This window comes from Vidua macroura, chromosome 13 (assembly GCF_024509145.1).
Source record: "Vidua macroura isolate BioBank_ID:100142 chromosome 13, ASM2450914v1, whole genome shotgun sequence".
In the NCBI taxonomy this organism is placed as follows: Eukaryota; Metazoa; Chordata; class Aves; order Passeriformes; family Viduidae; genus Vidua; species Vidua macroura.
Window position 1 is genome coordinate 12,176,836 of NC_071583.1, and position 24,648 is coordinate 12,201,483.

At 41.7% G+C, this 24,648-nt stretch overlaps 1 protein-coding gene across 2 annotated transcripts; it reads right to left on the reverse strand.

Annotated features, from left to right (window-relative positions):
- Positions 1-1,462: 1,462 nt before the first annotated feature.
- IP6K2 (inositol hexakisphosphate kinase 2) lies at positions 1,463-24,648 on the reverse strand. 2 transcript variants are annotated; one of them, XM_053989808.1, is made up of 7 exons: positions 24,560-24,642; positions 19,356-19,456; positions 8,471-8,768; positions 6,110-6,332; positions 5,098-5,273; positions 3,682-3,857; positions 1,463-2,247 (listed from the first exon to the last, which is right to left on the reverse strand). In XM_053989808.1, the coding sequence occupies exons 3-7, from the start codon at positions 8,670-8,672 to the stop codon at positions 1,750-1,752; spliced, it is 1,275 nt and encodes a 424-aa protein (XP_053845783.1). In that variant the 5' UTR covers positions 8,673-8,768; positions 19,356-19,456; positions 24,560-24,642; the 3' UTR covers positions 1,463-1,749. The 2 variants fall into 2 exon arrangements, with proteins under 2 accessions (XP_053845783.1, XP_053845784.1); XM_053989809.1 differs by lacking the exon at positions 19,356-19,456 and having other exon boundaries at positions 24,560-24,648.

Genomic DNA, 24,648 nt, shown 5'->3' on the forward strand with positions numbered 1-24,648 from the left:
GAGGACATCACATCCTAAACTGGAGAACTGAAAACGAAACATCACCTTGCAGCCATGGCCCCTCTCCTTGTGCTAGGTGCATCTTGGGAACAACAGGCAGGAGGCATTTTGCAGTTGAGATGCCGAGAATAAATAGCCCCATCTTCCCCTTGCCCAAGGGTTTTTGCAGCCAGTGTCAGGAGTGGTTCACAGGGCCCTGTCAGCTGCACTCACCACTGGAGTCTCACCCAGAAGCAACATACGTCCTGTTCATGCTGGACAAGCCCATCTCAAGGAGACAACAGCCCATGTACTGGCATAAAATACTGAGGTGACTGCAAGACCTAAAAATATCTGTTTAAAGCCAACATCAGTCAGTGCCTGAACACTGTGGAACAACACAAACCCAACAAAAACCAAACAATAAAAGCCCACCCACAAACTCATGTACAAGGAAAGGTTAAAAACGTCCTTAAAAAAGTACAAAGGAGCACAGGAGAGCCATCAGACAGACTTTGATCAAGGAGAACTTGATAGCAACTGCTGGGGAATATGAAACTGAAGCTACAGGGCTACAGCCAACTGAAAGGGATGACCTTCCACAAGCAGATCTGCAGCCTTCCTGTCACATCCCACTTCTCTCCTAAGCAAGCCTGCAAAGTATGGGCCAGGGAGATGATTCACCTGACTCTTCTGCACAAACTGACTACTTCATTCTGGTTATCTGTAACAAGAACTTCCCCATTCTTACCTCAGCACTTCCACACCCATTTTTCTCTTGCACTATCATGATGATGTACAAACCTCTCAAGGGGAGAAGTTCTGTATCTAAAAATGGTTAGATAAATGCTTCTTGTAACAGAACCGTTGGCTTAGTTACTCTGTTACTTCAGTTGCTCACTACCCTCTCACTTTCTGATGCTTCCTTCCTGTCAGTTTGTTCCAAGTAAGATTTTAAGCTGCTTAAGGTTCTTCTCAGGCCTGGCAGCTCTGCCCTGGGTGCTGCTGTTGCCGCTATTCCTGTTTAAGTTTTACACGTTATGCCTCAGCTTAGGTTCAATAACATCTATAGCTCTCTAGAAAGAGGTTACACAGCCTCTTTCTAGATACATAAGACGTAGTTACAAGACCAGGGAACAAGAAATAGACTGTCGATTTCAAGAGCAAGTTCTCACTGATCAGTCCTCCTTCTGGCTGGAAGGGACCTCTGGAGGCCTCTCAGAAGCTGTCTTTACCCCATCTATGCAGACTCTTTTGTCCCAGCCCCTCCTCAAAGGGCAGGTGCTGGGCCCTGCCAGCTCAGTGGCTCTGCTGGGCTGGCCCATCACTCCTGACAGCAGGCCCAGGACAGATGTGCTATCCCACAGGTGGTCTCATGAGGCAGGTAAACCTTGCTGTTCATATGATGCTTCTGCATTACACCAGGCACCAGACATCTGAGCTTCATCTCCTCCTCAGTCACCAGCAACAATGGAAGCATCACTTACAACGAACAAAAAGGATTTTATTGGAACATATACACACAGGGATAACAGAGGTATCTGAGTAATCAAATATGGAATGTTTAAGAAAGTTAAAATAAATAAGGATACCAAGTTTTGCCAGTGCTAGGTCCAGCACCAATGTAAGTAAATGCCCTCTGAACAAGTCTGACTCTGACAGGATTATCCTTGCAGAGCCTGTAAAGATTCCTACCACCAGAAAGTGGCCAATAATTTTGGAATACAAAGAGTCGCAATAGTGCTTTCTACTGATGTGCATTCACACTGTTTATTCACTACTTTCGTCTCTTATTTCTTTAATAATATCTATTAAATTCTGGAGTCCAAAAACGTAACCCGTGTCTTGGCCCTCATGCACCACACTATCTTCTCCATAGTACTTGCAGGTTGTGTGGGCAAAGTCTATCATGCGGACATCGACAGTACTGGCAGTTGGTTTGTAGGCATAGGCTCCTGCTGACTCATCTGAAGATTCCTCTGAAAGGTCCTCTAGGTCCTCTGGATCCGAGTCAACGGCAACTTCCTGCCTTTCCTTTCCATCATAGATGATCAGCAAGGAGCTTGAATAGAAGCGATAGGACTCCTGTTTCTCCAGCACAGACTTGAGTTCAGTAAGTTTTTTAATAACGGACTCAAAGAGTTCCCTGCGCAGGTATTTGCCGTTATGAAAGAACTGGTAAAGTGCTTCTTTGAATCCTTGGACTGAGAGTTTTCTTCCATGGTATTTATTCATGAACATCAGCTGGCCAGTGCCTGCCTGGTAGACCTGCATATACAAACACAAGACAAGAAAAAAGGAATAGTTAAAATTGCTGGTACATTGACATCAAAGCCTTGAGGGGACACAAAAAAAATTTAAAAACTAAAAAAGCATGCTCCTTAATGCTTTTAAAAGATGACATACTAATCTCTAAAACTGCTCTTGCACAATTATAGAAATTGCTATCAACTGATCCAGCAGCGCCTGTGCAACTCAGAGGAAATGGAAAATTCCTTCAGTTTAGATTTGAGCTTTTCCACCCAGAATGTAAGAACAAGGACTTTAAGTGAGATTAGGAAAGTTGCAGCCAAGATCTCCAAAGTCCAGCTTGTACCACAGCCACTCATTCAGCTCATTACCTGCCTCTGCTCTAGGATGTACCATTTGATTCTCAGAATGCTGAGATCTGAGTGACAGCAAACATTCCTATACAAAACTAAGGTGTACCCCATAAACATCTGTGTTTGAAGAAGCCAGAGGTGCTCCTGCAGAAAAATGCCTTCCTGCAGGAAGACAAAGGAGAGCGGTCTATACAACTGATAGTTCAATAAAGCCTAAACATCTGGGCCAAGAAAGGATTGCAGGTGCTTCCAAAGCTCCTCTCTGTTTTCCAGCACAGGTCAACACTGGAAAGTGAACAGTGGCAATGCCCTGCTCAAATCCCAGTACACTGTGGTTAGAAATGCGACTCCCACACTTTCATTTCTGCCTCATGTTTTTCTGTGAATTTCAGCAGTGAGCTGAACACCACATATGCCAACAGTCCTGCTATGGAACAAGTCCTAGCAAACACTGCTAGCCTTCCTGGAATCTATTGGATAGGAGGAGAGAAGCTTCAGGAAAAAACTCCAACACAAACATGTTGTTTCCCATTTGTCACTCTAGGAATACAGAAACAAGTAAACAAAAAAATCAGGTGAAAGTCCACACAATGTCTCCTCATCTGGCAACAAGTCTTATCACATTTACCAAGCACTTCTTGCCTGCACTTTGCAACAAGTCTACTTCAAGCAGTGAAAGATCTGTGGCTGTTCAAAGTTACAGAACATAACTGATTGCTTCTTAATATTTTAACAAATTTCCACATGCTTAATTCAAAATGCATATAACTGGCCCCTCCTGTAAGTGTTCCCTATACTATCCTGAAATGTTAATTGAATCAGTACTTTTAACAGTTTTGAACTGCTGATAAGGTGCAGGAGGCTGTTTCTGTGTTCAGAGCCTGCACTCATTGGTGCAGAGCATGGGTTGCAGGCTGCTCCTACAGATGCTGCCACCTCCAACTGATCAACGATACTCAAAGTCCTCACTCCCATCTGAAGGAAACGAAGCACAGCAGCTCAAGGGTAACAGCTTGTGAGATGACTACATAAACCCTAAACTCCACTAACAGAAATAGGTGCAAGACTGTTGGCTGCACACGATGAGTTCTCCTCTCACCTGCATGCCACAGACGCGCACCCCGATCACGGCCGAGGTGCTCTGCTGGCACTTGCGGATCTGATTCGCCTTCTTCTCCTCGGACGCGTCGTCGCCGTGCTGCCGGGTCCCCATCTTCAGGTCCAGCACACACGGAACCTCGTAGCGAGACGTCAGGTTCTCCAGCAAAATGAATTCTGATCAGTTAAGGAACAACCCTCACAATGAGGAATACAGATTTTAAAAACATTACCACAGATTTCATAGTGCTTCACTCTACACTTTAAGGATATCCAAAACATGCCTAGTATAAAGTAATCTAGAAAAATTAGAGTTACATAAACTTAAGATGCCCTCTCTCTTTTAAACCAGTTCCAGTTTTACTGGTCTAGAGTCTAGTGAGTTTTCACATTAAGTGAAAACCAAAAGCAGAGTTATACAGAAATATAATGTGGCGGCTGACTTGGAATTATGACGTATTTCCAGTCTAGCAAGAGACTTTTTTCTGTGGGAAGTGAAGATTTTGTGTGTTTGTATTACCATTCAAAAACAGTAAAGCATTTTCATACCATCATTACAACTTTAAAATATCTGTATTATTACCATTCCAAAGATATCACACACTTTTTAGGCAACTGAATAATAATCTACAGTGAAATGGTGAGAGTACCAGCCAAAAATCCTTTCAATTTGATCATTTATTAGTCATAGATGTTTCAGTAATCCATCACCAGAACTCCTCACACTCAGAAATTTATTTGCCTCAGTATTTAGATACTACTGCTTTTGCAGGATATATCAGTTGCATCCAAGCCTACAGCAAGATCATTTTTTGATAGAATGTTCGGGGTGGAGATGTTTGTCTATGAATCCACAGCACAAAACCAATGTGCTTCAGCCTCCATGGATTCAGTCAATTTTTTGTTTCTCATGCTTCAATCCTACATGACTGTTTATATTCAACTTTTGTTAAAGCTCATCAAAGACTACTAGAAGTAGAAACTCCAGGCACTGGAACATCCTCTCTGTTTAAGAAACTGATGAAAAGAGGAAGAGGATACTGGTTTTTAAGATCACCTATATCAAAATGGTAATAAAAAGTGACAGAACCCATCTACTTTGAAAACTCTCACCTAGAAACCGTTTTTGTGGAAGACACCAAATACTATGCTGTAAAACATGTCCACTAAGCCACAATGTGAATATTTTAATTGAGTTCTCTGGATTTCCTAGCTTAGGTAGTTTGTTACGTGCTGGAAAAGCCCATTTCTAGAAAGTGCTGGCAAACCCTTCAAAGATGCCAAATAAATCACACCTTCAGAGAGTCTCTCAGGACTGCAGTTAAGCCTGCTCTCTACTCTTATCTGGAATGTTCAAGAAATAAGAGGCAGAGCCCTACTCCTTCCATTGTTAAGAGGTACTTTCAGGAAAGGATACTATATTGATTTCGGTGCTTTGCATTTTCCTTCATCCGCTGTAACTGTTGCTGGTGACATTTCATGCTCCAAGGATTATGGTGTTTAAACTGAGAACTGACATTTCCTTTTTTCTCTACAGTGTAATACAAGACTTCAGATTTCTTCAGCCACTCAAATTCTTCCTCCAGTTTGTGACTAGAAAAACATAACAAAGTAGCAAATTACAGATCAAGAGGAAAAATAAGCTCTTGAAGAGGGGTTGTCAATGGATTTAACTTGACAATCTATTTTGCTCAACTTCATTAACAGCAAGCAAAAGCTTTACTTTCCTCTCTGTACATGTGAACAAGATGCCCATGAGCAGTGTTTCAACCATTACAAAGCCACTTCCATAGTTATATAAATGAGCATACAGCCAAATGTAACAAAACACGTAGCAATTCTACTTATATATCCTTTACCTGTGTGCATGGCTTCTATGAAGTAATGCAAGAGGTAGTGATGCACTTTAGGGTTTATCCTTTGCTAAGGTCACTGTTTTTAGCACCACACATCACAGCTTATGGTTTATGGAGGGCACAATTAATAGGAATGAACAAGGGAAAATGTCACTAGCAGGGATAAAGCAGGATGCCTAACAAAGTATGCCATACATAGTAGCACTTAAATATGTTTGGGGTTAGTTTATTTTTAACTATTGCTTTTTGCAGATGGGTGAATGCTTTTTGTTTGTTTGTAGAGGTGCTTTTTTGTGGCTGGGTTTCTTTGGTTTGTGGCTTTTTTTCTCTTTCTGAAGTTTCAAAAATAACTTTGTTTCAACTGACCACAGCAGAAAAAAAAAAGGAAAGACTCAACTTAGCCTTTACTGAGGGCTAAGGACATACTAGTTTCACTAGTGAATTTGTCTGCACTGAAAAGCTCAGGAAAAATGAAAGAAACGAGAGACAAAAAGAAAATGAAAGCAAAAAGAGTTCTAGGGAATTTTCTGGAATTCTGGAGACCAGAATTTGACAGTTAAAAGTCAAACTTACCTTTTCATTTTTTCCTCTTTCCTGTGCTGCCGGACCCACTCCTTTGATATCTTCTCATTTTCTAACAACAGTGTCTTTTTGTTAGTCCAGCGCAATAGCTTACTTTTGGGTTCACAGTCAGAGTTATCTAAGTTTTCTAAGTTATCCTGGTCCCCATTCAATGGATATGCTATTAGACATAAGTTTCCATCTTCATCCTCTTCAAAGCTCACTGATACCACACCTGAAGAGAAAAAGGACCCAGACAGTTATGAATTGCTCAAGTGACAAGCAAGCCTTTTAGAACGCGTTCTTTTACACTAAGAATACAGCAACTTTATTTTTTCTCTTACCCCAGTCCTTAGTTTCTATCTTGCCACAGGCCAAACCTCATCTGCCAACCTAACAAATATCAAAAGAGCTAGACAAAGATGACACCTCACAAAAAACAATTTATCATATTGGCACAACAATGATACAAAAGGTCATTTTCTCTCTCTGAGGCAGTCAAGTAACAATCAAATAATAACAGGACACAATTTCAATTAATAAAAGTTTTTATTAATTAAAAAAAAATCTGACTGGTCTGATTCTAAGTGAGATGTAAAACATTTGTTAACATCTTGCAGCGAAGAGTGACCTGCACAAAATAAAAAATCACACTAAAAACTTTTTAAATTTTGCATGACAGCAAATCAAAAAGCACTTCTCCAAACAATACTTGGTTAATAGATCCCAAAGGAAAGGAAAGATGTGCAAGGAGAGCAAAACAAGGGAAATGTCACATTACAACAGAAACTAGTCCAAAAGCTTCCACTTAAAATCACCACGTTTAATTATACATTTTCTTCTATTTTTTGGAATATATTTTATTGATACCGGTTATGCAGCAATCTTGTGGAATAATTGACAAAAATGCAATACAAAGCAAATCTGTTTGTGGTACAGAAACATGCTGAACCTCAAAAGCATTTTTTCTCCTCATCCTCCCCTCAGGAGTCTCTAGAGCACTGCATTGTATTTTAGGAGTCTTAGTGGAGCACTGACAGATGTGCCCAGTACCACATGAATAAGTCTGAGGGGTTAATGGAGAAGCCATAACAATTATCTGAATTGTTTTTTACTTTGTTTCCCAGTCCTCTATTTCAGATCAATCAGTCTGCACAGATCTTGCAGCTCATCACTACCTGGGGGAGAGGTCTCGGTGAGAGACTGGAATTCCCAAGCTGGGCAGGCAGCTCCCAGACCTGCAGTGGCTGGGGCAGGGAGCACAGAAACTCTGTCCCGCTGTCACAAAGGAAATGACAATGGGGAAAGGGGTGGGGGAGCAGCTAGCAAATGGCTTCTTTGCCTTTACTCTGGAAAAAAAAAAAAAACAGAGGTGGACCAAGAGAGGCCCCTTCCCTCTAAATCCCTCCCCATACTTCCCAGAAAGCCACATAGACTAGTACAATTGTTCTATTACATTTTGAAAAGTATCATTCAAAGATCCAACAAGTCCAACAGAACTTGTAATTAGACATGGCAGAAAGTCTCTGTAAATGAGCAGAGATTATTAACTCTGAAACATCACTGAAGTCTTCCATCAGTTTCACAAACAGAACACAAAACTTCACCACCATCATGGCTATTAAAACCAATGTGCTTTAAAAAGCAATTGCATTTTAAAAAAAGTCCTTCCGACATATTATTTATTAATCATCAGGCAGCAGTTGATGGCATAGGAGAAAGAAAAAGAAGTATTCCTGTTAACTGGTTCAATTCTTAGGAGAACTGGAATTTCCACTCCTACATAACTTCTGACTCAGCCTCATCACAGCTACTTGATCCTTGCCTACCTAAATGCCATGAATTTTCATTTCCTTAATGGCAGAAATTACACTGCAAGTATTCAACAAGACACCTTACTGGCATGTACTTATTGCAATTGAAATGAAAGTCAGAGGAGAAATCAAAGCACAAAAGAGACCACAACTAAGCTCACACAAAACACTATTATCCATCCTTACCAAATCCTTTGTAAACAAACATTAAACAAGTGGCAAAAAGAAAAAAAAAAATTTAAATCCACAAAAAAAAGCGCAGATAATTACTGAAAATGTTCTCAAGCTGTTAGCTACTTACCTGTGCCTAAGGGAGATATATGGGCTATCACCAGCAGAGTTGCTCTACTCTAATGCTGTTAGTCAGCCCAAACACCAACTTGGAAAGCATTTCCACCCTGCATCTCCACAGCCTGCCTCAGACAACATCAAAATACATGAAAAAAAAACCCCAAAATCTCTTCCACACAGAAGAGATTTCAGAGAGAACAGAGAGCACAGCACACTCGCATTAACAGAAAGGAAAAGCCCAACCCCATTCAAAGGTTTGGTAACTTACCCTCATATTGTGGAGTGAATTTACGCATTTCTGTTGGGAGAGTCTCATAGAACTGGTGTTCTCGCTGAATAAGAGGTTTACAGATGGTCTTGTCATTAAACCGGAGGACACAGGAGTGTCCTCCTACTTGGTGGACAAAAGGCTCGAGTAAGACTCCCTTGGAATAGTGCTCCACTTCCATTGCTCCAAATGCTGGGCTCATCCTTGTAGCACATTAGACAGAAGACGGCGGCAGCAGTGAAGGCAGTCAGAGCCTGAAGCCTCCGAGAGCCGCAGGTGCTTACTCTGATTCAAAAGTCTGTCAAGGCAAACACAAGAGAGCGGCGGCCGTCAGAGTCCGCGCGCGGCGGGAGCCGAGCGGGGCCGAGCGGGGCCGAGCGCAGCCGAGCGCGCGCGGCTCTCGCTCCGGACGCGGCCGACTGCGGACGAGCGCGGGGCGCAGCCACGCAGGCTCGGGCGGACACGCCCCCGCCGAGCCGCAGCCAATGGGAGCCTCCGCGGGGCGGGGCGGGCGGCGCGCACGCGCGGAGCGGCGGAAGGCGCGCCGCGGCCAGCGCCGCCCGGCGCTCCCGCAAAGGCGGCCGAGGAAGCCCAGCCGCGCCTGCCGCACTCCAGCGCCCGACCGCCGAGACAGCCCCCCTGCGCAGGCCAGCCCGAGAAACCGGGAATTAACACCGAGTGTGCAATTCCTCCCTTCCAGGCAAGGACAACAACCGACCGACGTCCAGGGTGGGACGTTTATTTCACCGGTTCATTCACAACAACATGTCAGATACCGAAAATATTACACAGCTGCGAGCCCTTCACGGGCAAGCCGTAATGCTAATGTGCCATTTTCCAAGAACGCTTTCCCCCCCTACATTCAGCAGAAGGCAGTGTCTGTGCTAGCTCATCCAAAAGATCTGCCTCTGTACCCTGTGACCGCCCGCTGCTCGGTTCTGGCCAGACACCAGTTTCACGTAATCTGCACTTCAGAACTTCAGAAAGCAATTAAAGGAGCGACGCTGAAAACTAAAACATGACTCTCTTGTTCTCTGCGTTCCAGTAAATTTTTAAGTCGAGTTACTCTAATTTTAGACCAAAGCTTTAATGATTAACTTTTTGCGGCTAAAAACAACCTCATACTCATTTTGCCCAAAGATAGTTACACGAACAATAATGCACTTAATTCAAAGAGACTACAAAGTGTTCTAGGTCACAGGTCTATTTTTATTTGTCCTCCTTAGATATTTAACAGCTTTACATTAACTGGAAAAGCAGAGACCTGCAGGCTTAAAGCAGCAGCGCTACCAGAAAGAACTACAGACGCCTACAGCATGTCCTGGACATAAGAGCATTAATTGAATTAAACAACTAAACTGCTTAAAGAAACAACAGATTGATCAACTGAATGAACTCCAGGTCCTGGAATGTTTACCTGTGACTAAGGATAACAGGTCACTAAGAGCTAAACATGTTTTTTTTTGGTGGGGTTTTTTGGCGGGTTTTTTTTCCCCCCTTCTTTCTTCCAGGAGTCTTATTTGACAAAACATTATCAGGTTGTTGGGTTTTCCCCCCTCCCCTTCAATCTGGAATGGTATTCCTCAGAAACAATACTGTCTTCTGATAACGTATATCATTAAGATTAGAGCAATATCAATAAACTTTCTCTTTGTACTACTTTTAATTTCCTAGTCTTCTTTTTCTAATGCAGCTTCTACATCACCAGAGAATTTTCTAACCTACCTCAGCATCAACAATTTGGCAACTCAGCGACACACATATAAAAACCTCTCAGTTACACCCCAAACACAAGCCACTTCAAAAAAGCCTACCCAACTGCACCAAGTTGAGCAACCCTGGAGTGCCCTGACAGCGCAGAAAAGCCAGGTAACCATGCCTGTCCCCAAGTCCAATGTATCTCTTCAGCTGCCACGGTCAAAAGGGAGCATTCTTGCTGCTCCAGAGTCACAGATTCATTTCTCCATGGCTCCCCAAAGTAGCACCCGCTCTATGCAGAGCCACACTGCTCTTCACTAAGGCTCACCTGCAAGCTGGCTTAGCAGCACATGTAACACACTTGGAGCTGCCTCCAAACACACACTTGACAAGCCACATTACCTCCTGAGTAAACTCTGAGAATTGTTTCTATTTTCTCTTACAGAAATTATAAGCATCAGTCTGTATACTGCACCAGTAATTTTACAACTCTTGAGTTTTCCCCAGGATTTTCTAGAGCCAATAATGCCTCCAGTCCTCTGGAATATCCAAGGGAAAGCCAGAAGTGTGCCAGATTTCGCTGGAGGTGCATTTCACATGTACATGATTTTGAAGTGCCAGAGCTTTACACTGGCACAGCCACATTTAACAGCCTTGCAGAACAGCAGCAGTATAAGAGCCACTTTTTCCAAGTCAGCATCACCACTCTGTGGCTGCCTTCCTAATTACCCCTGATACAGAGACATGGATTGCCAACTGCAGTGATTCAGACTGAGAAAGTACCTTGCAACATCTTTTAACCTCAAACACTTAAATCTGTCCCAGTCCTCCTGCATTACAGTTGCATCAGGAGTTAAGTCTTGAAGATATTTATGCCATAGAAATGACTCTAGCAAACATAATCTCCAACATATAATGTACACCTTGTTTACCCAACACATCTTCAGGGAGCTCATTAGTAGCAGCTCAACTTGTTTGCTTCCACAGATGCCCAGGTGGTCTGGACAATACTTGTATGCAGACTGCACTGAGCAATGGAACTGCCAAGCACAGAATTGGACAGGACTACTCATTCTACTTCACCCTTTCCCGAACAAGTAAGATCTGGCAGCACACCACACAGTGTAACTTCCCATTTGAGGAAAAAGAAGGCAAGTTTTTAGTGCTCTGATATTATTATACAAATTATCTGAAAAGTGATTAGAAGTTATGCAGTATTTAGAGAGGAGTGGGGTTTTTTTGAGAGAAACGTTAGAAACATTTGTAGGTAGTCAAACACAGTGTACCCAGTCGGCTCTACAAGACAAATGTGAAACTACCAGAAATAAAGGGGAAGGCTCACACAAATGAAGATGAGTTTACTGTGCCTGTCAGTTCTCCTTCTGTTTTTATTTTCCAAAAACTACAACGCACCTCCCCCATGTTCCATTTCTATGACTGAATTTTTGTAGTATATATCCCTGCTGAAAAAGCTCTTTTAATACAGCTCTGCAGCAGAAACTCTGTGCAAGGACTGCTGAACAGAGTATCAGCAAGGAGGTCCTTGCCATTAAGCCTTTAGCCGAGCTCCTTAATTGTGCAAGGCAACTTAGTGCCTTTTTATGAACCTAAACCACATCAATGTGAACATAGTAACAGTGCTCTAGAAGACAGCAGCAAGACCTTAATCTTGTCAACAATTTAGGTTTCAATGAGGCCTTAGTTTTCACTTTGATCAATTAATATATTTTAGCCATTCAAGAAGCACTGTTTAGCTAATAAATTCAGTCTCTTTTCACCCACTGAAATTCTTCTCACTTGAAAAAAGGTTTTGAATAAGATCCTACATTTTTTCTGCTCCATGCCTTAACATTACCATTACAAACAATCAGGATTTGTTTATGATTTTGGCTTTCCTTAATATTTGGAATTTTGCCATTCAGATTAACAGGGCCTGGAGCACAGCTGTAATGCCCATCAGAAATGCTTTGCACTGTTTCATTTATAAAAACTTTAATTCCACAAACAGCCTCACAATACGCCAAACTGGTTGCAGTTCCTTACAAATAAAAGCTTTGACCTAAGACCAACAGTTTCAAGTGGCATTGAAGTTGACCAGCACAAGCACAATGCAGTTCTTCACTGCCTTTCCTCTGATTCTACACCCAGTTTGTTCTCAAAGCTCTTCGGGAAAGAAAGAGCCCAGAACAGCTGGTTTTAGGCAATCTTCCCAGACAGCAAATGCAGGCTCACTGTACCCTGCCCTTTTCCTCCTACATGCTTGTAAGTGCATTTGACTAGTTTTTGTTCAAACAACACATCAGCCTAAAAAGTAGATTTACTAACTCTTCACATGTCAAGCATTTTAAGAAAAAAATCTGACATAACTTGAAGGAGCAAATAAACATGTGCCTAGACACAGCAACATTCGCTTGAGCAGTATCATTCCTACAGTAAGCAGCAAAAGATGTTTAAAACCCAAACCTGCAAACCAGAAGTGACATATATAGACCTCTTATCCCCATCACGTGTGACAATGACCATCAAAAGAATACCACAATGAATTCATGTTTTCAGGCTCTTAACATTAATCTCAGGTGACGGCATTCTTTGGAAGGTACTTCATGTCATTACAGATTCTCAACTCAGTCCCACACGTAATTGCATTAATGAACACATCCTTTAGAGAGCACAGGTCTCAATTAAGCAGCAGCTTCTTCCTTCATAACAATCTCAAAAATAATACACCTCCTGCCAAAACTTTGTAATGATAGAACTACTGATGCAGAGCTGCCCTTCTGTTAAATCTGTTCAAACTGGGCTCTCTCTAGTGCAGACTTTTTGCTTTGGATGGTTAGCATCTTCAACTCCACAGAGCCATAAATCAGCTTTACAGGGACAGAAATAGCACGGCAGCAATGTCTGCCTGTCCTTTTTTCTCAGTTCACTGGGGAGTGCAGAGGAAGCTGACAGGGTGGATATCCGCAGAGCAGAGCTGCTGCAGAGTGCTGAAGCAGACAAAGCAAAGCCTCTTCCCCAAGGTTCCAAGGTGTCGTGGTTTGACACTGGCACAACACTAGGCACCCACAAGAGTCACTCGCTCACCCTGCCCTGCCACAGCTGGCAGAGAGAAAACAAAAATTAACAAAGGTTTTACAAGTTGAGATAAGGACTGGGAAAAACACCTCAAGGGCAAAACAGGCTCAACGTAAGGTTGCAAAGTGAATTTATTACTAAACAGAATCAGAGGAGTATAATGAGAAGTAACATCATAAGCCTTTAAAACACCTTCTCCCCCCAGCTCCTCCCTCCTTCCCACTAACAGCACAGGGAGACAGGGCATGGGAGTTTGTGTCAGTTCATCACAGAGATTTTTTCCACTGCTCTGGGAGGAGTCCTTCCCCTGTGAGGCCATGGGGTCTCTAGCATGGAGACAGTTCTCTGTGAACTTCTAGAGCAGCTGGACTACAGCACCTGCTGCAATGTGAACTCCCCCCACAGGCACACAGTCTTCCCAAAACTGCTGTGATGTGGGTCTCTTCCCACGGGGTGCAGTCCTCCAAGGACAGGCTGCTCCAGCCTGGAAGCAGGGCCCTCTCTCTCCACTGGGTCTTCCACTGGATCACAGCCTCCTCCAGGCATCCACCTGCTCCGCCATGGGAAACTCCCCTGTGGGCTGAGGGTGGATCTCTGGATCTCCTGTGGATCTCCATGGGCTGCAGGAGGACAACCTGCTTCACCACAGCCTGCAGAGAAATCTCAGCTCCAGCGCCTGGAGCACCTACTCCCCTTCCTTCTCCACTGACCTTGGTGTTGCCATGTTGTTTCCCTCATATGTTCTCACCTCCTCCTCTTCTCTGACTAGAAGCAAAACTCTGTAACTTTGTTTTGATTTCCTTCTTAAATATGTCATCACAGAGGTGTTATCAACCTCTCTCATTGGCCCAGTTATGGCCAGCAGCATGTTCAACTTCAAAGCCATCAGAGATTGGCTTTGCTGGACTTGGTGGAAGCTTCCAGCAGCTCCTCACAGGAGCAATCTTTGTGGTCCTCCTGCTACCAAAAACCAGGCCATGCAAAACCAATGTACAAGAAAACAGAGGAATGGCACAGTCAGCCAACAGAAGAGTATCAGTGACCTATTAGATCAGCCAAAGGGAAAGCTGCTTCAGCCCAAAGAGCACTCAGGAAGAAACAACAAAGCTGAGAATGGACACAGAAAGATGCAGATAACAAGGTAGAAAACACATGGTATATTTTTGAGAGCCTACCCCACCACCCGTTTCATGCACAAAATTGAAAAGTTACTTGAAGTCTGAGTTGGTAAGTCATACATTGCTCAAAGAGAATGACTTTTCACAACTGAAGCTGTGAAAAGAGCCTACAATAATAAACCTATAAACCAAGAATGGTTACAGGAATTTTACAAGTCCTGGTATGCTTGAGCTACTTGTTCTGTTACCAATAATGTGGGACTTTACAAATAGCAAGGTACATTCCTTGAATCAAAGAAAGCAGAGGATGCAAATTTAGAGTATTAAAAGCATTAGATATGTTAAACATGCTCAGGTTCAAAGGTCTTGCACAGCTTGTGATTAATTTTTATGAAAAATCAATGCCATTCCTCCACACAAAACACTTGTTTCATTAGTAAATATGCCCAGATTAACATTAGTAATGACTTGCTTCTAACATTCACTCTAGCTACTGCTTGGCTCAGAAACTGAACTTACTCTGATGTGTTCTGCTTTTAGAAGTTCTGAAGACTAGAATGTAGATATTCATATTCTCTAGTGTCCAGTCAGCTGGACACAAATTTGTCACAATTAAAACAATTGTGATAAATGAGCTCTGCATTAATTTATCACAATTGTTTTAATCAATTCCTGATTTTGAGGATAAATTATACCTCCACATATAATGCAAATCCCACATTAGGATACTTTTGGAAGCCTTCTGTATCTGCAATAGAATTAATATAACTAAATAGTAAAAGCTATAGTTTATAATTTTTAACTCATTGAGACGGAAATGAAAAGCCCACATAATAACGTGCTTGTATTAATCCTACAGTTTTGCAAACACTCTTAAGAGCAGCCCTAAATTCTGCATGATTACAAAAAGCAAACATTTATTCTGGTAACTAATTTGGAGGGAAAAGTTTATCATTGGTAGAAAAGTGCACTGACGTTGTCAGTTCTCAGAATTTTTTTATTTATAAACAAAAACAAATATTATAAGCAGCAAATAATTCAAATTTAATAAAGCAGTCAATAGTCTTTAGTACCATGAGGAGTAGAGGGACAGTGTCATAGCATCAAGGGGGAGGAAATACTAGAGTCTTTCTTTAAAAGAAAGACTGGGGGAGGAAAACCCCCTTCTTTCTCATTAAGTATTACTTGAAACAGGTGGTTGTGATGACAAAATGATGCTGAGCTGTAACTTTCTATGCAAGTCAAGGTTATTTAAGCTCTTTTGCAGCAAATCAATCAATTAATAATCATTAAGTTACATGACTTGTACTCGGGGATGAGTAAGCATGATGTTTTGTAAAAAGACTCAGCAGAACACTTGCAAACTCAAGAGTAACCAACTCCTTCGGACCTACATATTCAGTCTATGTGTGCATTCCCTTTGGAAGCAGAAACACTTTTACTATAGCTTTTAGTGGTAAATCATGAGGGTGCTGGGAGTCAGTCACTGTAGTAGCACATCTATCATCACCACCTACAATCACAAAAAGCCAAGAAAGACCAAATTTTTCTTATTGCATGCAGTGCGCTTGGGCTAGACCAATAAAAGAAGCCACCTGCTTCTTAAAAATATTGATATAATGTCTTTTTATTATTTATCTTTACTAAATGGCTGGTAACTGCAGCACTACATTGCTGCAGTTCAGAAAAATTAAGTAACATCTCCAGATAAATAAGGAAACAAGTGCCTTGGATTAATTTCACAAATTAAGGCCTATGTACTGCAGAGGCATACTGGTTGTCCACAGAAAATTCTGAGCTGGGAGGGACCCACAAGGATCATAATTTACTTAATCATGCATAACAGATGGAATCTAGAAACCCAGAATTATACATGAACCTGTGCACAAAAGTCCTACAAAAAAAAACGTTTGCAAAACCCTTTGGGAACATGATGACTCCACAGCAGTCTTGGCCCATCAAGTTAGAAAGCTAAACCTGTTTTTAACATTAGTTTTAAAAACACTAGCAAACATTTAACATTAGCAAACAGAAGATTCCCACCAAGGAAGAACACATTCTTCTGTTTTCAAACTGCCAAAAAATACCTTGAAATGCCCTAGCTTCTTCTAAGGATGTCACATCTCAAGGTAACTCCTAGATATTTCTTCCACTCCGAAAAGAGAGGGACAGTCCAACAGCAGCTGCAATGCCAAAGGACTGGCAGCTGCTACAACAAAGTCCTGTTCTGTTGTTTCTCAGGAGTGTAAGACAGCACCCTGAGATATCCTTTCTTGTAACCAGAGTATCAAGCCTTATCTATTCACTAAGAATTTTGTCAGTAATACAGAAACCAAAGACCACAAACTGAGATGTTGAAAAATGTATAAAGACGCACTTTTTCAATGCAACACATTTTTTTAACTAACAACATGTTTAACCTATCTCCTTTTAGTCCCTAAACATGGAGTTCTAGTTTTGTCTTCCTTTAACTATAACCCAAACACAGACATAAACACTGCCACAGAGGTTAAGACATGTATTTATCCCTGTATATTTAACACCATAGCTGCAGAGCCACCTCCTATACCAAAAAGACTTTTAAATACAGCTTTAACAGATAAAACTTAAGAATTGTGAAACATTAGGCATAACATATTGAGGGAGCAAACTACACACAAACCAATCTGAAGTTGCATAATGTTCCATGACTATTATTCCTCACACAAAATTATTATTCCTATCTTCCTTAAACCAGGTCTACATTATTAGGAGAAACTCAGTTCCCCAATCCTTTTGCTTAAGAAAGCAAGACAAGTCACAAAGGCCATCTCCAAGAACTTCTAGCTTTTTCACATAAGCATGCACAGCAGCCCCTCAGCTGCAACTTCTCAAAATTCAGCAGGGAGGTTATGTGCCCTGTGCAATTGATATTTCAACATCTAAAAAAAGCAGCAGTTTTCAGTTTTCTGTACACCATTTGTAATCTGTAATCTTAACTCCTACATATACAAAGTTCTGGAAAAATGCCAGTTTTACCTCTCAAGTAAAGCTATTTTATCTCCCTGGAACTAAATTAAAGCAAAGTTACAAGTTACTAAGTGTATTCAGACAGAAAAGAGCATGCAATTCTGACCCATGTAGTTTTTTCAGGGATTGTGTAATTTAAGAACCAGTCTCTTTTCCAAGTAAAAATACCATGGAAACTAAGAAACCTGAACCACCAAAACTAAGCTACTTAAACTTCCTATTTAAAAACGGATCCATCTTAAAATGGTATTCTGGCATCAGCGGCCAAAATCACCAGTTGCTACAAAAAGACAGTACTGCCCTTTGTCATGGAGAAACCGAAATAGCACTCAGCCTTTAATCTTCTGAAAATATGACAGCAAGAACTAAATTGTGTGGATTACACACATGAAAGTATTATTCAAGACACCAACACCCTGAAGAAATTCCAACATTAAGATTAAATAAATCCAAGGCTATGCCTGTCTCATTACTGTGAATTTAGCAGTCTGGGAACTGTATTTCAAGTCACTCAATGGAAGAACGTGGAATCATGTGACCAGCCCTTCAGTTGTGACCCATTTGCCAAATATGATAAGAAAAATAATGTTCATATAGGACAAGTGTCAAGTCCCTTTCAAAGTCCACCCTCATTTAACCACACGAAGATTTTCTCTCTGTGTAATTCCTTTAGAAATCCCAACCTCTAATGCTTTTTATACCATAAGCACTAGGGGCCCAAAGGACAAGATTGTTAAATTAAAGCTTTGATGCCTAAATCCTACAATCCAAGCTAACTCCTTGAGCAAAAATTTCCAAAGGAATGCACAGCAAAGATCATTAACAAATATATTATATGAAGAATGGTACCCTAAATGCACAGTCACCTATTTCATGCTTCTCATTTATGTGTATATTCATCTATACCATCAATACCCCTCAAAAGAAGTTTAGTCCCTTTATGTGGAAAAGGATTGAAAAGTAGCCCAGGAGGAGATAGTCACCATGTTTTGAAATGCCCATCCCCATTTTTAACTGTAGTTCTACAAATATAGGCTCCAAGAATACTTCTGATGACTAAGATAAATGGGGCTTTTGCTCCAGAACATCTCACATTAATAAGATGCATTTAATATATATTTTAGAACTGCATCTACATTTCAAAACATCTCAAACTACTGCAAACACATCTCAATTCAGATAACACAACTCAGATTTGCATCTTAAAGGGAAGAGTTTGTATGATTCAGTGACCTCTACAGGCTCTTTCCCTAAAGAGCTGAAAGTAACTGGGACCTAAGACCTTGAACTCCCTGCAGGGCTGTCAGTGCAATTACAGAAGTTCAAATGCAAAAGATAGAGTAGAATAATTTCCATGTGCTTTTTGTTTAACTGCCGCAGATTGGATGAGAGCAAGTAAGGACAGGAGGCAAGTCTTACAAGACTGACTCTCGTGTGGCACAACAAAATCAAGGGGAAAAAATCTAGACTGTTTCCCCTGGTAAATGCAACTCACTTCAAAACAGTTTCTTCCCATGAAGAGGACCTTTTCTGCAAGTACACCTGCACAGTACTTAAAAAATGCTTAAGGAAATTATTTATGTATTTCATGTTTCACTGTTCAGTGATCTCCCCTTACACCATCTGGGGCCAATTACAGGCTTAGCATAATAATCACTGACAAAGAATTAATCCATTTTAATCTCATACAGTTTACATATTCAAACAGCAATACAAAACCACTCGAAAAAAAATCTTATCAATTTCAGTAATCTAGAAAAGGAAGCTTTATCGGGAGCTTGGCTGTATTGCTCTTATCCTTGCAGCAGGCTGAAATGCATTTATTGATAGACAAGAGCTAGCTAGTTTAAATAGCCCAGGCAATGGGATACAGCTGGAGTATGTCTTTTTTTCCCTTAAAAATATCTGTTGCTTTAGAGGCAATTTTTATAGTAGCCACCAAGTGTGCACTGTACAACTGTCTTCAAAGAGAAACCATCACTCACCAAAAAGGAAAGCAGCAGACCGGACGATTGCCAAAAACCTATTTTCTCTTCAAAATTCCATAACATAGCACCACCATCCACAGTGTGCTGATGTTCCAATTCTGCATTTCCAAAAAAACAACACACTATGAGGGGGGAAAAATATTTCAAGAAGTCAAGCTTATGAAAAAAGCATTTTATTTTTTGAAAGCAAACATTGCACATAGTGATGTTAAAACATTATTTACACTTTAAGACATAATCACAATACAGCACTTAGGTTTAAATATGTCAAAAGCTTTGTTTAAATGGAACTTGAAGTCAGTCATCCTCTCACCAGGCAATTCATTGCAGCTCCATCAGCACTGACTTCATCTACCTTCACACTAAAGACACTACTTATCTAGCTCCACTAATTCCAAATGACACCCCCAACCTTTTTGTTCCCTCCTCGTTGGAAATGACACAACTTTTAAATTTTTCTTATGTATCTTTGTCAGGGTTATCCAGAACTATACCCTCAACTTTAATACTCACAGATGTCTCTTCAGAAAACTGACTGGTTCTATTAAGCCAGAACCAATTTTCCTAAGGTATCTTGAACAGATTCCCAGTTGCAATGACAGTTATATTAGTAGGAACACACCTACCCATCAATTTAACCTTGTATCTTCCATTCAATTGAATCAACCTTCTGAAAGTCTAACACCTTAGAAAGATAAAGATGATGCCTATCATGTCAGACAGTTTCACATCTCCTTTCTGTAACCTCATTAAACTAAATTATGTCATAAAAAAAAATCAATTGCCATCACACTGTCTCCACATATTCAAAGCACAAGGCAAATAAATTACCATTTTTCTGGAAAAAGATATGAAAAAAGAAAAGAGGTCATCTTCAATAAGCATGAAATTAAGCAGCACTTGAAATTCCTGATAAGGTTTCAGGCAGTGTAGAAAATTTCTGCATCACAGCACTGCACAGCTTTTTGGGTATGCTTAAAGTCATATGTGCTTCAAGAAAGTAAAACCATTTTTGCTGTGTTCATTCTAATAGAGACTTTGGCATAAACCCCCCAAACCTTTGCTTTTTCTAATGAAAAATAACTTCAATAATTGCATCTTCTGTCCCTGAGTTTGTTCATTTTAAGTCTCAACAACCTGGGGTGCTATGAACCAGCTTAAGCAAGTCATCCAAATGAAGTTTTTCCTCCTTCCAACCTTCTGGATGCCAGAAGACAGGGACCAAGAGAGGCAGTACAGCTGAATGTGTGAATTCAGTAGTTCCCTGGTCTGTTTGGGCTCTTAACTGGCTGATGAGCACGTGTCCAGCTCCAAACCAGGCACTGCCTGTGCCACCACCTCTTGCCCTGCCATCCATCACAGCACACACACAAAACAAGACTCTCAGTGGTCAAAGCCATTTTATGAGCAAGCCTTTCTTTATCCAGTAAAAATGCAGAAGTGGGCAGCAACTGGTTCCAGCTGTCTCCAATACAGAATCCTCCAAAGGCAGGAGCCATCCAGGCAGAGGGTCAAAGGCTGCATGTTGATAGCTGATAACAGCAGAGTGGTACGTTCTGTACCTATTATGAAGATTATCGTTCCCTTATTCTGACACAGCTGTCTTTCAGAGACACAGTCAGGGCTGCAATGGCTTTGTACCACACAAGCCAAGAATTTGCAGATTTCAGATTTCAAGCTCTGAACACCTGATTAAACACAACTAATGACAGACCTTCATTTGTACAAACAATTTTGTTTCCATTATGCCTTCCAGTATTTCAGATTTGCAGGAGAAATTTCTAGCTGCTTGCAGCAAGTGATACAACGTCATACAGCTTTTACAGAAGCGGTAAAGAAAGAACTATTCTGCAATAAAATAAGTTACTATGAAAGGCCCAAAATTAACATTCTAATGAGATATTTCTAACAAAAGTTACAGAAACACGTATCTGCAGCTATACCTTAAAACTCTTAAAATATAACCTCTTGATATTTGTGAACTATCCCTGTATTGTTTCGAAGATGCAATGACCTTGGGTAAGAGAGGAAGCCACATAAAAGAATTAGCAAGAGGAAAAATCCTCTCCCTGCAATGGAAAATTTTCATCTCTTCAAGCAAGGCAGAGATGCTCAGCCGGACCTGCGTTGCCTGGAGACCAACGGCAGCTTCTTGCCAACAGGGAGGAGCTAAGCATCAGCAAATTCAACAGCTGATAAGTGGATGAACTGAATGAGAGGCGGCAAGGTTTTTCCACACGTCAGTGTAAAAACCTGACAGCTTTCAGCTAATGGTTCTAGCCCATGCTCACTAGATAAATAAGAATTATTATGAATGTAAAATGTCAGCTTAAGAAAACTTCAAACTGCTCTATATTTGGCTCTTACCCTCACACTTTGGGTACAACTAGAGCAGTAAATACCACACACAAGATAAAAATTTTAGCTGCACCTCAGTTTCTCTCCTTTCAATCTTTGGATGCAGTATTTGAACTTTTGGAATATGTTCCTACCCATTAAACAAGTTATGTGTTTAAGCAAGGGTGCAGAAACATTAGGAAACCAGAGAATTTAATCAAAAATGAAAAATCTATACCTCAGCTTAGCATCAAAAACCACATCAAATCTTGGTTCACTTCTTTGCCCCCAGCCTTTCCCACGTGAAGCACAGCTCCCCAGGAAGGCCAGCATCATGGATGTTAGAGAGGAGACACTTGTTTTGCCTATTCTGGTCCTGGCCCTGCTCTCAAGCTCAAGCAGGTGTTGACCCAGCTGCAGGAGCAGCACTCCTGGCCTCAGAAACACCCCAGCTATCTCCCAATTTCTAAAGACCATCAAATTAAGAACCATTGAAAAGAACTGACATTTAATACCAGTTACTCCAGAATTTCCCTAGATCTTATCTAGTTCAATTCACTCAAAATACTCAGATGGTAAAGAACTAGAGATTTCTAAAGAATGGTTTCTATTTAATTTATCCCTGTGGGTAAATTCCACAAAGATATTCCACGTCACTAGTGAAGCAGGTCTTTCACCGCCAACCTGACAGCACACACAGCACCCTGCCTCCAGCTAACCCAAAAGGGCAGACATTTGTGTGTCACCACTGCTGACAGACTGAGACACCCCCAGTGCCTCGAGGTTTGCACCCTTCCTCTACCCTACAAAATTAAAAGCATCCCCAAAATACCCTCACACTCCCCAGCTGACTAGAGAATAACTAAAGTAACACCAATACCACTGATCTGGATGGAAGCCCAACCACTGACAGGCAGCAAAGAGGTTCTTTGCTGAAGAAAATCATCCTGATTTTTCAAAACCTCATGACTGACAAATGTTAAATCTTTCTTCAAAGCAACTGGTAGGGAAAGAATTTTTCTGAGTATAAAGCCCAGGATTTGTATGACTGACCACTGTCCAATTTTCCAGCTGCTTCCAAACTACCACCACATAGTTGCGACAGCTCTGATCTACCTTTCCTCCAGCGGAATCAGCAACATAAAGCTTGTGTTGCTTGTATAACTGAAGTACCATAGACAAGATAACAGACTGTTACTTCAGAAAGGTATAAAGATCAAAGACAGAAAAGGCAGAAAAAGAGTTTTTCAATTAAATGAATGTAAATTTATGAAAAGCTACACGGCCAAGTTTCACAACTGGAATTTCTTACAAACAAGTATATGTGAATGGCTGTAATCCTTCTCATGATCCTTAACCAGGAGACACTTCTTCTGAAAAAATAATCTTAAGTGTTCAAAAATTTTCCTGAATTCTGGCAGTTAAATCACTGCGTTCTTCCTTATTTACTGAAGAAAAAAATATAACAGCAATCTGGAAGATGTTAAATCAGCAATAGTAAACAAATTAATCAGTTCATCTTTAAAACACATATATTTACGTGTGGATGCATGTGTACATAAACCCCGTTTCTATTCCTTAATGTTACCAATAAGTCCTGAAAATACGCAAATTAATTCAACTTAAAGAAAACTTTACAAGTCGGTTTTGTCTCATATATGAGAAAAATTATGAGCCAAGAGACCAATTCTTGGCCAAAACAACCCTGATCTTGTTATCCCCAAGTGTCAGATCTGAACTGTCTACTACCATTTCAGTGCTGCATGATGAGTGATGACCAATAATACATCACCTAAGAAGTTAAACCAAACATTAATATCAAAGAACCAAGTATTAAAGCAAAATTCTAATTACAGAATTTGAAACAAAACTGTCCCCTTCGATGTTCATGAAAGCACAGGGGATACATTTCTAAAACACCTGAGCATATGGGACACATTGTGTCAAAAAAAAAAGGGAAAAAAAAAAAAAAAAAAAAAAAAGACGGCCTAGAAGTAGAGGGCAATTAAATGCCAACATGTATCAGGAAAGATATCAGTGTTAAACATGCGTACTTTTCACAGCGGAGTTAAGGCCAAGGGCATATCAGGGTGTAACTACCAAGAAGTTGTTATTCTATCAACAACGATAACATTTATTTTTTTAAGCCGGATGCCTATTTCCAAAGCCTCAACCGTAAGTGTTTTTATTTAAACCGTCTGCAGCTCCCAAGCCACGTTAAAAAGGTATTACAAAATCGTGATCTTCAAAACAGTTCTTAACAAGACATCACCCAGAACTTCCAGATTTCAGAGAAAAAGGGCATTCTTGAGCATCACATCCACTTATGCAACACATCCCGCAGCACCTCTTTTTCATTTGGAACTACTACCGAGCGTAGCAAGCAGCAGCACACCCATCACACGGGCAAAACGGACAGACAACGTCTGCCGATGCACAGAACTGCTGAGTAACAGCGTGAGGCGACCCCCAGCCCGGGATCAGCAGCCACGGAAGATACAACTGCGGCCCCCCCGCGCCGAGCCCGGGCCAGCGCGGCCGGCAGCCCCCACACCGCAAGCCCCGCGGGGAGCGCAGGAAGCGCTGAGCGGACGGGGATGCTCCGCGAACGCTGTCACCGCTGTCCCCCACCCCGGCCATACCCGCATCCCCGGGCTCGCTCCAGGCCAGCGCCCCCCTCCCCGCCCGCTGAGCCCGGCAATGCCCCGAGGCCGCCACCGAGCATCCCCCTCCGGGCACCCGCCCATCCCCACCTCGCCGGGCCAGACACCGATGTGCGGGCGGGCGGAACCGAAGCTGTTCCCTCAGCGGCGACCGCCCCCGGGGCAGGAGCAGCGGCGGGGGGAGCGGGGCGCGCCCATTACCTGGTGCTGGGCCGGCGCCGGCGGCGGCCTCAGCGCTTTTGTTCCTCAGACGTCAAGATGGCGGCGCGGCGCGTGGCCGGCCCTCCTCG

Excerpts from the sequence above, each read along its gene's own strand:
- IP6K2 (XM_053989809.1), bottom strand. The coding sequence starts at position 8,672 with ATGAGCCCAGCATTTGGAGCAATGGAAGTGGAGCACTATTCCAAGGGA. Across the intron at positions 3,858-5,097 it reads AAAGCACCGAAATCAATATA|AATTCATTTTGCTGGAGAAC; the intron begins GTATCCTTTCCT and ends TTAACTGATCAG. Across the intron at positions 2,248-3,681 it reads TGCGCGTCTGTGGCATGCAG|GTCTACCAGGCAGGCACTGG; the intron begins GTGAGAGGAGAA and ends TTGTATATGCAG.